At 58.9% G+C, this 13,832-nt stretch overlaps 1 protein-coding gene across 1 annotated transcript in view; it reads left to right on the top strand.

Annotated features, from left to right (window-relative positions):
* ROBO3 (roundabout guidance receptor 3) overlaps positions 1-13,832 on the top strand; it is a 139,951-nt gene that overhangs the window by 74,319 nt on the left and 51,800 nt on the right. Inside the window, exons 3-4 of the mRNA XM_077839631.1 lie at positions 11,991-12,148; positions 13,589-13,709. Coding sequence (XP_077695757.1) covers positions 11,991-12,148; positions 13,589-13,709 — 279 coding nt within the window. The remainder of the gene's footprint in view (positions 1-11,990; positions 12,149-13,588; positions 13,710-13,832) is intronic.

Raw genomic sequence — 13,832 nt, 5'->3', positions numbered from 1 at the left:
GGTTGTCACAGCCCCCCTGGGGAGGATGTGATTGGGGGATGAGCGGGCCGATTGCTGTGCGGGGCTCTGACACCCATTCACAAGGTGGGCAGTGCTGAGCGATTGCTGTGTACTTGCCCTCAGAGCGTAGCTAGCCGAGGGGGCTTGTGTGCTGCCAAGGCTGGTAGCCAATCCACGGGCAGGCTCCAGTCAGGACTTCACAGGTGTCACTGCTTCACCGGGGACTTCATGGCAACAGGAGCTCCCGGGTCCTCTGGCTTCAAAAGCGCAGGCTCTTACAGGAGAATCTCCCTCAGAGGTTAGCAGTATAGGGCTGTACTCTCGGGGTGAGCTCTTTCCAGCCGAGGATAGGGGGACGCGCACACAATACAAAATCCTGTAGCACTTTGGTGGTTGGGAATTGCCTAAAAGCTTCAGGCTAGTCCAAGGATGCGGGAGGCAACAGGAATCTTTGCACTGACTGGGGCTGTGGTCAGGGCCTCGGAGAGCTTCGCAGCATTGCTTCTCAAGCCGTCGAATGCATACCGGTTAACTGGCTAATTCCCCTCTACCCTTTGATACATTCCTGTAAACCCAGCAGCCTGGAATAGCAGGGGTGCTGTTAATTGTATTACTATAGTGCGTTACCTCACAGGCCACTAATGCAAGTCTGCCCTGCGCAGTTGCAGTCTAAATGGAAGCAGTCAATGGACAGGCTAAGGGTGAGCCACGGGCTGGGCGGCTGATGTATCAGGTTAGGGGTCACAGTGCTAAGCCGCTATGTTAGGTTCCTGAAGTCTGAGACTGGAGAAGTGGGGGGTGACTGGCAAAGAGCTGGTGCACTGCCAGGCTCTGAAAGAGAAAAGGAGCTGGAAGGGAGAGGGGCGATGGTAACACCCGTGCCAGGGAGAAGAGTTGAGCTGGCTTGTCCAGGCAACGTACTGACTCCAGGGACATAGACGCATAGACTCATAGATACTAAGGTCAGAAGGGACCATTATGATCATCTAGTCCCACCTCCTGCACAAGCAGGCCACAGAATCTCACCCACCCACTCCTGCGATAAACCTCTCACCTATGTCTGAGCTATCGAAGTCCTCAAATCGTGGTTTAAAGACTTCAAGGAGCAGAGAATCCTCCAGCAAGTGACCCGTGCCCCCTTCAACAGAGGAAGGCGAAACCCCCCCAGGGCCTCTGCCAATCTGCCCTGGAGGAAAATTCCTTCCCGCCCCCAAATATGGCGATCAGCTGAACCCTGAGCATTGGGCAAGATTCAACAGCCAGATACCCAGGAAAGAATTCTCTGTAGTAACTCAGATCCCACCCCATCTAACATCCCATCACAGGCCATTGGGCCTATTTACCATGAATAGTTAAAGATCAATTAATTGCCAGAATCATGTTATCCCATAGGATAGGCTGGATCTGCCACCTAGTGCCAGTCGTGAGTGAGAATCAGCCTGGGCCTGTGACTGGGAACCCTGTCAGGCCGGGCTGGGGTCACTGGTACTGAGGGAGCTTTGGGCTGGATTGAAAGGAGCCGATAGATCTAACACATGTGGAGTCTCGGGGAGTTCTCAGTAAAGTTTCCCAGATTTGTTTATTGTATAAACCATCCGAATATGGGCTAGTTAATAAAGGACAAAGCGGGATAAAGAGCGATGGGGAGAGGAGGCACAGGGGCAGGCTTTGCGCTGAGCCAGGGATTGCGTGGAGTGGAGCAGGGCTGGGCACCATGGGGTCAGGTGCCCTGGGGCTGCATGGAGCAAAGTGGGGCTGGGTGCTCCGGGGCCAGGCACCATGGGGTCAGGTGTCCTGGGGCTGTATGGAGTGAGGTTGGACTGAGCCAGGTCCTGCGTGGAGTGGGGCCGGGCGCCATGGGGCTGCATGGGACTGGGTGCCCCAGGGCCGGGTGGAGCAGGGTCAGGCGCCACAGGCTGCATGGAGCAGATCAGGGGCCACGCATCCCGGGGCCACGTGGAGTGGGGCCAAGCGCCAGGGCCCCCAATGCTGGCACTGACTAGCTGAAGTATTTGTGTTGCTTTCAGTGCAGACCTACCACCTTCTGTCATCGCATTTGCAGACGCTACTGAAGTAGGCTGGATGTTAAGACTTCAAGGGCAGTGACTGTGTGGGGATTGTGGGGTCTCTGGCCTTTGGGAAGGGCAGCCAAGTAGAGACTGGAAGGGGCCATACCCAGCCTCACTCTCCCTCCTCCTGGCCCTGCCAATATCTCCTGCCAACCCCCACTGTGCAGCCGCACCCCGTCTTGGGCTGGGAAGGGGGCAGCGTGCATTGGCAGTGGGCAGTGGGACAGGGAGGGAAGGTTGTCAGGGATGTGTGGGAGAAGTGCTGCTCATGGAGCCAGGGAAGTTGAGCAGCCTAAGGAGTGATGTGCCCCTGGTTGGGAGCCAAGCCTCATACCTGGGTTCAAAGGGTGATAGGAAAATGCCAGTAAAGTCCTGCACCCAGCACCCCATGGGGCTGATCTGAGGGGGGCTGGGCGCTCCCAGCTGGAGTCACCTCCATGGGCTGAGCCCCATGAGGGATCCTTCCCCAGGGCTGCCATGTCCCCCTGCAGCGGGCAGGGAGCTGACAAAGAGCCTGGACAGTTGCTCGCTCCCCAGAGCAATGGGGGTTTCTTCTAATGTAACTTTCTTTTGTTTCCTCCCTGCTACCAAGACAGACTCGCCCACCACAGCACAGGGGAGGCTGCCAGAGCAGGTGCTCCATGACATGGTGGAGAGGCTGCTGCAGCCAGTCGTATGCCAGGCTGCCAGAGCCCCTGGCACCCCTCAGCGGGCAGCAGTGTGTGTCAGCCCTGGGCTCTGAGACTCTGGGGGAGTCTCTTGTGGTAACTGGGCTCACAAATGCAGCGCGATTGTGAGCTCCTGCCTGAAAAGTGAGTGACCGTTCCTGAAGTGTCACAGGATCCAGAACAACACATGGTGATGGGCAAAAGTGCCAAAAAGAGACAGAAAGCCTGACTGAGTGTGAAGGACAAGACCTCCCGAGGGAACACAAGGGCTGTGTTAAGATCAGAACTGGTAAACGAAAACAGTGTGAGACCAGAATCAGGGAACCAAAACTGGTGTGTCAGCAACTAGGGCTTAACAAAGTAACGAGAGGATGGCTATTCCCCCCAGCACTTCCTTTGGGGTTCTTAACAGACTTTGGGGAGAAAAGCTGGCTACTGGGGGGCGCTTCCCCGTGGCTGCCACCCTGCTGTCTCCTGGGCCCCCGGGCCTTCCTCATGTTGCTACCTCCACCAGCTCTGGCTGAATCCCAAATACCATCTGGGATGAGAGAATTGTCTCCCCGCCTGCCCCCGTGTCTCCTTTCCCTTCCTCGTCTTATTTCTTCTCTTTCCTAGCCCTCGCCTTCTTCCTTCTGCCTAAGAGTCTGGCTTAGCGAGCCAGCACTGCAGACTTTGCAACACTGCAGTGAGCCTGTGACCAGAAAGTGCCCTGAAGAGCCCAATGGTGGTACGAGTTTGCCAGGTCTCAGAGTAGCCGATCAGACCAGGTGCCATCCCTCTGTCTTTCAGCAGCAACACTGCAAGTGAAAGTCCTTCCTCTTTCGGGTGTGTTTGTCTGGCTTGGTCTTCTAAGAAATGGGATTGGACTTTACCAACATCAGCAGCAGCTCCAGCTCAGCTCACTTCTCTTTTCCCCACCTGGACAGTTATTACCATGGTTATAGCATCTTAGAGACTGTCTAACAAGGGGATTTCTCTCTCCAAATACAGGGAAAGGAAACAACAGACGTTTATGTATGGGGAGACACATGTGCGTGTATGTATAGAATGGGTGCGTGATCTACCTAGATTCAGGGTGGAAGAGGCCCTCCCCGACTCACGTCAATAATGCCTGTGTCAGGGTTTCTGTCTAGGGCCTGGAGAGCTGCCTTAGAGGCATTTTTACTACCATGTTCTCACCAGGACGACTATGCTGCACTGAGGCTAAGCCAGCAGTCGGCCAATCTGAGATGATCTAACCCTGGCAGCTGAGCCTTCTGGGTGACAGTCCCTTCCCTGGCTGCGAAGTCTTTGCCAGATAACACTGAGCCAGCCTCAGCACCTGTGCTGAGATCAGGTTGGAAGACACAGTACAGCCCCCAACAAGAAGTCCTGCGTGTGCAGATTCAGGCCCCTCAGCCCAGTGGGAGACAGAGAAAAGCACCGTTTTGCTCTGGGCTTGGTCCTGTAGCAAGAGGGGTTGTGTGGAGCTGGTGGGTAGCTGCAGAGCTGGGAGTACAGCCGTGAAGGCTTCCTGACCCCCCACTGCACTCCTGCAGCTCTTGTCCATAGGAGGTTACAGAGCAGCGTGCCCCACGGGGTGAGAGGGTCTTGCAGAACTCCCATATCTGAGGGGTCCATGTAGCTGGCACGAGATGTGCGGTGTCTGAGACAGATCCCCTCCTTGGGAGCAGGAGACACGGGCAGGGGGTGAGCACGGCACAGGGCCACAAAGGTGATTAATGGATCCGAGGGCCGAGGCCCCAGAAGACACTGAGGACCCTGGTATTCTCTGGCCTCCAGAGAGGCTGCGGAGAGGCGGCCTGATTGGAGTGTCTGCAGGGGAGGAGGGTGTTGGGTAATGAAGTGTGAAGCTGTTTGAGGTCAGTGGAGCTAGGAGGGGGTGGGGCTGGCTCCAGGTAGCATTAAGGTGGGTCAGATGGCTGCCTGGCCTTTCACATGTTCAAGGGTTCTCAGACAGAAGGTGACTCCCTGGCAGGACTGGGGGTGGCTGGGTGGTAGGGGGCGCTGGGACATGTGCCCGGGAGGGCACCTGTCTTGGCACAAGAACTATAAAAGCCTGTAGGGTGGTGATGGCAGGGCTGGCATTGGACAGCAGCCACCTGTTGGCCGGGCGTAGCTGTGATGTGGTGGCGAGGAGTCACCCAGGTGGGCTGCTTCTCCTTCCTCGGCGCTAGCCAGGGCTCATGACTCTCCGTGACTGATCTGAGCCCAGCCAGGGGAAGCCACAAACCCATCACCGAAACAGCCTGCAGGGGAGTCGGAGGCGGGGGGGCGGGGTATGGAGACAGACTCAATTTAACACTTCATTAAGGATACAGCAGCCGTTGATCTAGATTATCAGGGTTACTGCCAGCTAATTGCGTCTTTCTGTATTTATTCATTATAGTGGGAGAAAGGAGAGCAGGGCTCAGCCCCTCTGCTATATTTAGAAAAGCTCCAGCAGAGATCTTTACTGAGCAGAACCTTCATGGGTGCTGGGCGAACCATTGCCTCTTTCTCTGAGCAAGGGGCCTCTCCTCCGGGGCAGGGACTCCACCCTTGCTCCCCTGGCTACCGCGGCCCGTGAGGTTAGACCCCATGCAGCTGGGGATGTGCTGGTTGTGGTTAGGGTTCGTGGAGAACGCTCAGTTGTCCAAAGAGCAGACAGACCCTTTGTTTTGTGCTCTTGCTTGTTTTGTGCTCTCCTGGGTGTGAGATTCTTGGAAGGCAGCCAGCCTGGGAACGCGCCTGGATTAGGTACATAAATACATAATAAGCAATATACCCATGTTTTATTGCTCATTACTGGCTGGATTATTTGAGCGTATTACCCTTGGATACAAATATTTATGGTGTATTACTCCCACCAAGTTAAATGGCTTATTGACAAGCTATTCACATCTGGTAAGTGCTGAGACTCCATTCAGCCACCGGGAGCTTCTAGGAACCTGGCAACTCTGAGTTCCCTTGGCACCCCGGGGCTCAAGGGGGCATCCAGCAGAGGGGATGCGGAGAGGAGTGCTGCATGGCTTGGGCAGTCACCCTGGCCCTGACTGAAACTGACCTCGCCTCTGTGCTTGGCTGGGTTTGCCCTGACAGAGCCGGGATTGGACACACCTGGCCTTTGCCTTATCAGCACCACGCCCATCTGACCGGCACGGAGAATCCCTTAGAAAACCAAAGAGCCTGGCGCTTGGGGGCACCCACATCTGGACGTAGCTCATGAGCATTCGGGGTCCACAGCTGCCGCGGGACCCTGGGAATGCTGCTGTCAGACATGCCCAGGCCTCCCCATTTACAGGGAGTCCCACAGGGAAGGAAGGGACCTGCTTGCTCCTCGAGTCCAGGTCCTGCTATCACAGGCAGCCCCGACATCCAATCCTGGTCATGAACTGACCCAGCTCCAGCTGGAGACCAGCCACCTTTCTCCCCCACACTGCTCCTTTTGGGAAGCAGTTCCAGAACCCCCCTCCTCTGACGGTGAGAAACCGGCTTCTAATTTCCAGCCTAGATTTATTGCTGGCCAGTTTATCCCCATTAGTTCTGGTGCCCTTTCACGTCCGTTAGCTCTTCTCCCTCTCCAGTGTGCCCCCGCCTGCCCCAGAGCAATCCGATCCCCTCGCAGCCTGCATTTGCTAAACTAACCCAGACCCGCTCTTTCAGTCTCCTCGTGCAAGATCAGCTCCCCATTCCCGGAGCACCCAAGGAGGCTTCCCTGCACTGCTCCCTTTGGATTCCAGCTGCGACTGCACGGCCCCTTTGCACACCCACGTAGTTACCAGGGCTTTTTCTGGGCCTTTTATAGGTTGGCTCCCACTGCCTGAAATGTCAGTGATGGATGACACCCTGGGCCTGTCCTGCTTGGGTCAGAGGCCCTGATACCAGTGGGAGGCCTTGTGCTTTATACACCGTGGCCCTCATCATCCGTGGCCCTCATCATGTCGAGGAGAGTCTCAGCCCCCCAGTCAGTATTCCTCTGTCCAGGTTGCCAGTTTGCATTCTCCCAGGTGGGGGGAGCTCAGGGCACTGCCCCGTTCTGCCCTGCTTTGCTGGGAAAGCCCTCATTGCTCCCCTGCCCTGGAGGGCACTCTGAAAGGGGGCGACCGTGCCACACCTCTGTTTGGACAGCAAATGGCCCTGGCAGCAGAGCCTGTTGTGGGCTCCTCTCCCGCCCTGGGCATCCAGCTCTCCTGTGAATCCCCCCACCCTCCGTCCTCATGTGCCCCTACGTAGCATCCCGCGCCACAGAGCTGTGATGCTACATCCCCGGGGGGCATTGGCCACAGAGTCACAGGCCAATGAGGGCTGCTGGTGCCTGAGAATCACGTGCCCTAGTGCGGAGCCCCTGGTTGGCCCAGGGCATAGGAGACCCCTGCGTGTGCACATTCATCTGCAGTCTGGTCTGTGTGTTAACTCCTGGGCTGCTGGGGTGCTGGACACCCTCGCAGAGTCTACCCCCAGCCGGTGCAGGCCCAGCACATCCATGCAGGTCAGGGTCTCCCTATCCCGCAGATAACCTGTACCCAGGGGACAGTGTCAGGGCGTGGAGGAGTAGCCAAGGCCACCTTCACTTCATTCAGAAAACACAGCCATGGTGCCTGACAGCCCTGGCCTTGCGGGGGGCTTGGGGGAGCCCTAGGAACCCTTCACCCCTAGGCCAATGAACCTGGCTGGTGTGCTGGCCACAGGGACCTCTTCTCTGCTCCACCGAGCCCTGGTTCTCCCTGTACAGAGCAGCTGGTCTGTGGGCTACGGGCCCCATCCTAGCCATGGTGCAGGGCCCAGAGTGTCAGCTCAGGGAACATGGGGCCAGCCTGAGTCTGGGGGTGTCACCACGGGAGACACAGCCTCTTGGCCACAGTGGAAGCTCAGGATGTGCCAGGGCCTGTCCCCAGCAGCCACCAGTACAAAGAAAGCAGAAGTGGCTTCAGACCCCCGCCGTCCATTGGCTGCAGTGAGCTCTCGGGGCATCGGCCTTCCCAGACTAGCCCCCTCGCCGGTCGAGCTTTGTATGAAAATCCCCACGGTGCCCCCAGCTGAGTCTCCGGGGGCCAATGACTGGATGCGCCGGGGTGATGCTTTGTCCCCCGGCTCCCAGGGGCATCCCCTCTGGCTGTGGCCACCCTGTGGTGTCCATCATGCCTCCTGCTGCTCCGAGTGCTAATCGGCTCCTGGACGAGTCCCCAGGGGGAGTGGCCGGCTGGTGAACGCGGCTAATGAATTGTTAGCGCAGGTGCGTTTGACAAGCGAAGGAGCAGTAACCGGCCCCACAGCCAGTTGTGCATTAAGGGCCTGACACTTCTCCGTAATGGTTATAAAACGCTGGGCCGCGCTGCCCGGAGCAGAAGAATGAGTGCTGCTGCAGCACGGTAATTGGTGGATTCTCTGTAACTTGAAGTCTCTAAATCACGATCTGCGGACGCCAGTAACTCAGCCAGAGGCGAGGGGTCTATTCCAGCCGTGGGTGGGCGAGGCTCTGTGGCCTGCGATGTGCAGGGGGTCGGCGATAATTCAGAGATGCTGGGGGGTGGGCAGGAGGCAGGGCAGCAGCAGGAGGGCTGGGGCACTGCAGGACTCTCCTGCCTCCGCGATGGCAAGTTCTGTGTGTTGAGCCGGAGCAGAGACCTGGGGGAGCTCTGAGTCCCCGGAGCTCTGGCTGGAGCCTCTGGCCAGGGGCACAGCGGGGACGAGCTGGGGTTTCTGATGGCTTTGGAGTGCGTGAGAGTCCTGGAGAATAGCCACAGCGCTGCACGGCACCGCACTCCTTCCCCGGGCCTGGCCCACCGGTGCGGGTGTCGGAAATCCCCACTCCCAAGCCCGTGGACGCAGAGAGCTGCAGCCAGGAAAAGGGACAGCTGCTCCATTCTGTATCCCCTGCATCCTCCGTCCCCTTCACTGTGAGGCCCACCCCCCCCCCCCCGTGCCCCTCAACACACAGAACTGCCAACCTGGCTGCCACAGCTCCACCCAGACTCGCTCCCCTCCTCTCCGACCCATTCCCCCTGCCCTCTCGCCAATCTCAGCCTGCCCCTGTGACTCTCCGCAGACTGGGGGGGATGGGGTCATAGTGCCAGGACCCCCTGCCCCTAGCACCTTCCTCTCTGCCACCCACAAGTGACCCTTTGTGGGGGTCTAGAGGTGTGTCCAGGTGCCCTGTTCTGCCGGGCCTACCGGACGGGACGCTGTCAGGCCCCGGTGTATGAGTCCGACTGCAGCCTGCTTATTCGAGGCTACTGTTCCAAGCCAAGAAGGAGGGTGCCCGGAGGCTGGGGCGGGCGAGCTGCTGACGGACAGGGCCGGGCACACAGTCACAGTGGCACGGGGGCATGCAGGCATTGTGCTGCCATGTTGGGCATGCAGCTACCATGCCAACAGGAGGGCAGGGCACAGGGGGCATGGAGCTGTAGGTCCTGCCGCTCTTGGTGCGGAGGCCAAGCAGGATAGGAAAACAGGCTGATCTGGGGCAAACAGCCCAAAGCGCCGTGTGCCCCTCGAGTCCGCACGCGGGTCATGGGCTGGGCGGAGTGGGAAGGGACGCAGCGCAGTGTTGTGTAGCTTCCTGAGGGCAGTGAGCAGTGCAGCGAGTTGGGTGGTCCCGAGGTCACAGCCTGGCTGGTAGCGCTCCGGACCCCCAGGGCCTGGGCGGGCTCAGCAGCTCTCGTCCTTGCACCGCAGCGTTGGGTAGGCTTGGCAACTTTCTAATCGCACAAAACCAAACACCCTTGCCCCGCCCCCGCCCCACCCCTTCCCTGAGGCCACGCCCCCACTCACTCCATTCCCCCCTCCCTCTGTTGCTCATGCTCCCCCACCCTCACTCACTTTCACTGGGCTGGGGCAGGGGGTGGGGGTGCGGGCTCTGGGATGGGGCCAGAAATGAGTTTTCAGGGTGCAGGAGGGGGCTCCGGGCTGGGGCAGCGGGTTGGGATGTGGGAGGGGGTGCGGGCTCCAGCTGGGATTGTGGGCTCTGGTGTGGGGCCAGGGATGAGGGGTTTGAAGTGCAGGAGGGGGCTCTGGGCTGGGGCAGGAGACTGGGGTGCCGGAAGGGGTGAGGGTTCCAATTGGGGGTGTGGGCTCTGAGATGGGGCCAGGGATGAGGGATTTGGGGTGCAGGAGGGGGTTCTGACCTGGGGCAGGGGGTTCGGGCTCCAGCAGGGCAGCGCTTACCTCAGGCGGTTCCTGATTGGTGGCGCAGTGGGGCTAAGGCAGCCTCCCTGCCTGCCCTGGCTCTGTGCAGCTCTTGAAAGCAGCCGGCATGCTGGCCCCTAGGAGGATGTATGGCCAGGCGGTTCTGCATACTGCCTGCACATGCAGGCATCGCCCCTGCAGCTCCCATTGGCCATGGTTCCAGGCCAATGGGAGCCGCGGAGCTGGCGCTTGGGGTGGGGGCAGTGAGCAAAGCTTCTCTGCTCGCACCTGCGCCTAGGAACAGCAGGGGCATGTCACTTGCAGGAGGAGCGCGGAGGCAGGGCAGGTAGGGAGCCTGCATTAGCCCTGCTGTGCCGCCGACCTGACGTTTAACGGCCCGGTCAGCAGTGCTGACCAGAGCCACCAGGGTCCCTTTTCGACCAGGCATTCCAGTTGAAAACCGGGCGGCTGGCAACCCTAGTGTTAGGCCTGGGGCTAACTCCCACTCCACTCCTTCCCCGGAGGACTGCAGCAGGGGTCAGGCCTGCCCTGCACTCACCGGGCGGCAGGAAGTGGAGTGACCCGGCCCCAACCCGCTCCACTCCACAGGCTCATGCTGGGGGGCGGTTTCCCCCATGCCCCCCAAGCCTGCTCCTTCCCCCACTCCGAGGCCTGAGGATGCCCACCGCCCCGCAGGACGGCTGCATAGGGCACCAAAATGGCTAGGGACGGCCCTGGATACCCTGGAGAGTAGGGATAGGGTCCAGAGTGACCTAGACAAATTGGAGGATTGGGCCAAAAGAAATCTGATGAGGTTCAACAAGGACAAGTGCAGAGTCCTGCACTAAGGACGGAAGAATCCCATGCACCGCTACAGGCTGGGGACCGACTGGCTAAGCGGCAGTTCTGCAGAAAAGTACCTGGGGTTTTCACTGGACGAGAAGCTGGATCTGAGTCAGCAGTGTGCCCTTCTTGCCATGAAGGCCAACAGCATATTGAGCTGTATTAGTAGGAGCACTGCCAGCAGGTCGAGGGAAGTGATTATTCCCCTCTATTTGGCACTGGTGAGGCCACATCTGGAGTATTGCGTCCAGTTTGGGTCCCCCCACTACAGAAGGGATGTGGACAAATTGGAGAGAGTCCAGCAGAGGGCAATGAAAATGATTAGGGGGCTGGGGCACATGACTTACGAGGAGAGGCTGAGGGAACTGGGCTTATTTAGTCTGCAGAAGAGAAGAGTGAGGGGGGATTTGATAGCAGCCTTCAACCACCTGAAGGGGGGTTCCAAAGAGGATGGAGCTCGGCTGTTCTCAGTGGTGGCAGATGACAGAACAAGGAGAATGGTCTCAAGTTGCAGTGGGGGAGGTCTAGGTTGGATATCAGGAAACACTATTTCACTAGGAGGGTGGTGAAACACTGGAATGCGTTACCTAGGGAGGTGGTGGAATCTCCTTCCCTAGAAGTTTTTAAGGTCAGGCTTGACAAAGCCCTGGCTGGGATGATTTAGTTGGGGATTGGTCCTGCTTTGAGCAGGGGTTGGACTAGATGACCTCCTGAGGTCCCTTCCAACCCTGATAGTCTATGATTCTAACAGCCCACATCCCAGACTGCACCTGAGGCTTTGGGCAGGCAGAGCATCCTTAGCTTGCCCTGGGCACTTGTGTGTGTGGGTGCTTCCCTCCAGACCCAGCAGCCCTCACATGCAACAGGACATTTTCTGCCCCTCCTGACTCCTGTGGAAGGCTCTAGGCTGGGAACCCAGCCGTGGGGTGTGACTCCCCCTCTTGCGGCATTCGCTCCGCCTTGTCTGAGGAGACTGCAGCGGCTCGCCTCAGGTCACACACCCCGATTTGGGCATGCTGGCAAAGCGAGCCAGGCGGCACGTCCTACCGGGATTGGGCTTGGGGTTGGACACACCGGCCACGGGGACATGGCTCCCCGCAGGGCTGTCCCCACACTGGGCTCTCTGCTCCCGCGGGCACTGGCTGGTGACAGGGCAGCAAGGTGGGTGCAGAGGAAGGTGGAGGAGGCGGAGCACAAATGGCCACGGTTGTTTCTGGAGGGCACCTGCAGCTGTCTGCCCCTTCTCTGCCTGCGTGGCCCCTTGGCCAAGCCCTTGGCTCACGCATCCATGGTTCCCTTGCAGTCCTGCGCGATGACTTCCGGCAGGCCCCCAGTGATGTGGTGGTGGCGGCCGGCGAGCCAGCTGTGATGGAGTGCATCCCGCCCCGCGGGCACCCTGAGCCCACCATCTCCTGGAAGAAGAACAGCATCCGCATCAGCGATAAAGATGAGCGCATCACGGTGAGGCCTTGCCCATCCCACAGGGCTGGGGGGAGTGGGGTGGGGGGAGCAGCGGGGTCGGGGGTATGGTGGGCATCTGTCCCGAGGTGCAGAGGGTGTAGGGCATGGTGGGGGAATATGTCCTGCAGGGTGCTGGGGTAGTGTGCAGTGAGAGGGCTATGGGACCATCTGTCCTGCAGGGTGGGGAAACTAATAGAAGTGTCTGTCCCATGGGGGCGGGGCTGGCATGCAGGTGTCACGGAGTCCCCGGGCGATGCTCTGGAACTGCTCCCCATGAAGCCAGGCAGGACTCTGGGGAAGTCTCCTCTTTGTGAGCAGCCTGTCTTCAGGACACACAGCTCACACAACTTCCCCCTTTCTGGGTCTGACCTCGGAGCATTCAGCATCTTCTGCCCCTCCGTGCGCTTCCCCCAGCGAGTCCACCCAGGCGGGGTCTTGGGGAAGCCAGAGGGTCCTGCACCCCAACCTTGCAGTCAGACGTGACTCTCAGCCAGCCAGTAAAACAGAGGTTTATTAGACGACAGGAACATGGTCTAAAACAGAGCTTGTAGGTGCAGAGAACAGGACCCCTCAGCTGGGTCCATTTTGGGGGGCAGTGAGCCAGACAACCACGTCTGCCCTTCACTCCATGTCCCAGCCAGCCCCAAACGGAAACTCTCACCAGCCCCTCCTCCTCTGGGCTTTCCCCTTTCCCGGACCAGGAGGTCACCGGATTCCTTTGTTCTCCAACCCTTTAGCTCTCACCTTGCAGGGAGGAAGGGCCCAGGCCATCAGTGGCCAGGAAACAGGGTGTTGGCCATTCTCTGTGTCCAGACCCCTGCACACACCTGCCCTCTAGGGCTCTGCAATGATCGTACATCCTTACCCCACCACCTAGATACTTAAGAACTGCATAGGGGAAACTGAGGCACCCCCACACTATTCAGAGGAAACATTAAGAACAGTCTCACTTCGTCATAGCAGGTACGGGGGCATCTGTCCTGTGGAGAGGGGAAACTGGGTAATGGGGGTATCTGTCCCATGGGGGCAGGGTGGAATGCAGGGAGAGGGCCGTGGGAGCATCTGTCCTGCAGGGTGGCATGGGGAGTCACTCTCGCTTGTCCTTGTAGTGCAGGTCCAGTTCAAAGAGCTGGGATCCTTCATGCCACACCCCCGATGGCAGAGTTTCTCTTCTGTAATGGATAAAATCTTGTGACTTTTCCTCTTCTCCAATACAGTTATTGTAATACTCCTGGGGGAATTCTGCACGGGCGCAGAATTTATGTCCCCTCCAGATATCTTTGCTTCCCCACAGAAAAATGACTTTCTGATGGGGAAGCAAAGGGAAGCCACAAGAGCGGTCCTGTGACCCTCCCCAGCAGTATGTTTCAGGTGCCCAAGCGTGTGACTCCCCGTACCGCGGCAGGGCCAGCTATTCTGAGCTCTTCCCCTTTGGTGCAGATCCGTGGGGGGAAGCTGATGATGTCCAACACCAGGAAGAGTGACGCTGGCATGTACGTCTGTGTGGCTACTAACATGGTGGGGGAGCGGGACAGCGAGCCGGCCGAGCTGGTGGTGTTTGGTACGTAGTACCTGGGGCTGGTGTGGGGCAGGACACACAGGGTGGCTGGCTATGTGTCACGGAGCTCGGCTCTATGGCTGCTCCCCCACACAGCACCCAGCACGGCTGATGAGCTAGGCGCTT

The sequence above is a fragment of the Eretmochelys imbricata genome, chromosome 22 (assembly GCF_965152235.1).
Source record: "Eretmochelys imbricata isolate rEreImb1 chromosome 22, rEreImb1.hap1, whole genome shotgun sequence".
In the NCBI taxonomy this organism is placed as follows: Eukaryota; Metazoa; Chordata; order Testudines; family Cheloniidae; genus Eretmochelys; species Eretmochelys imbricata.
This window is presented reverse-complemented; position numbering and strand designations above follow the sequence as displayed.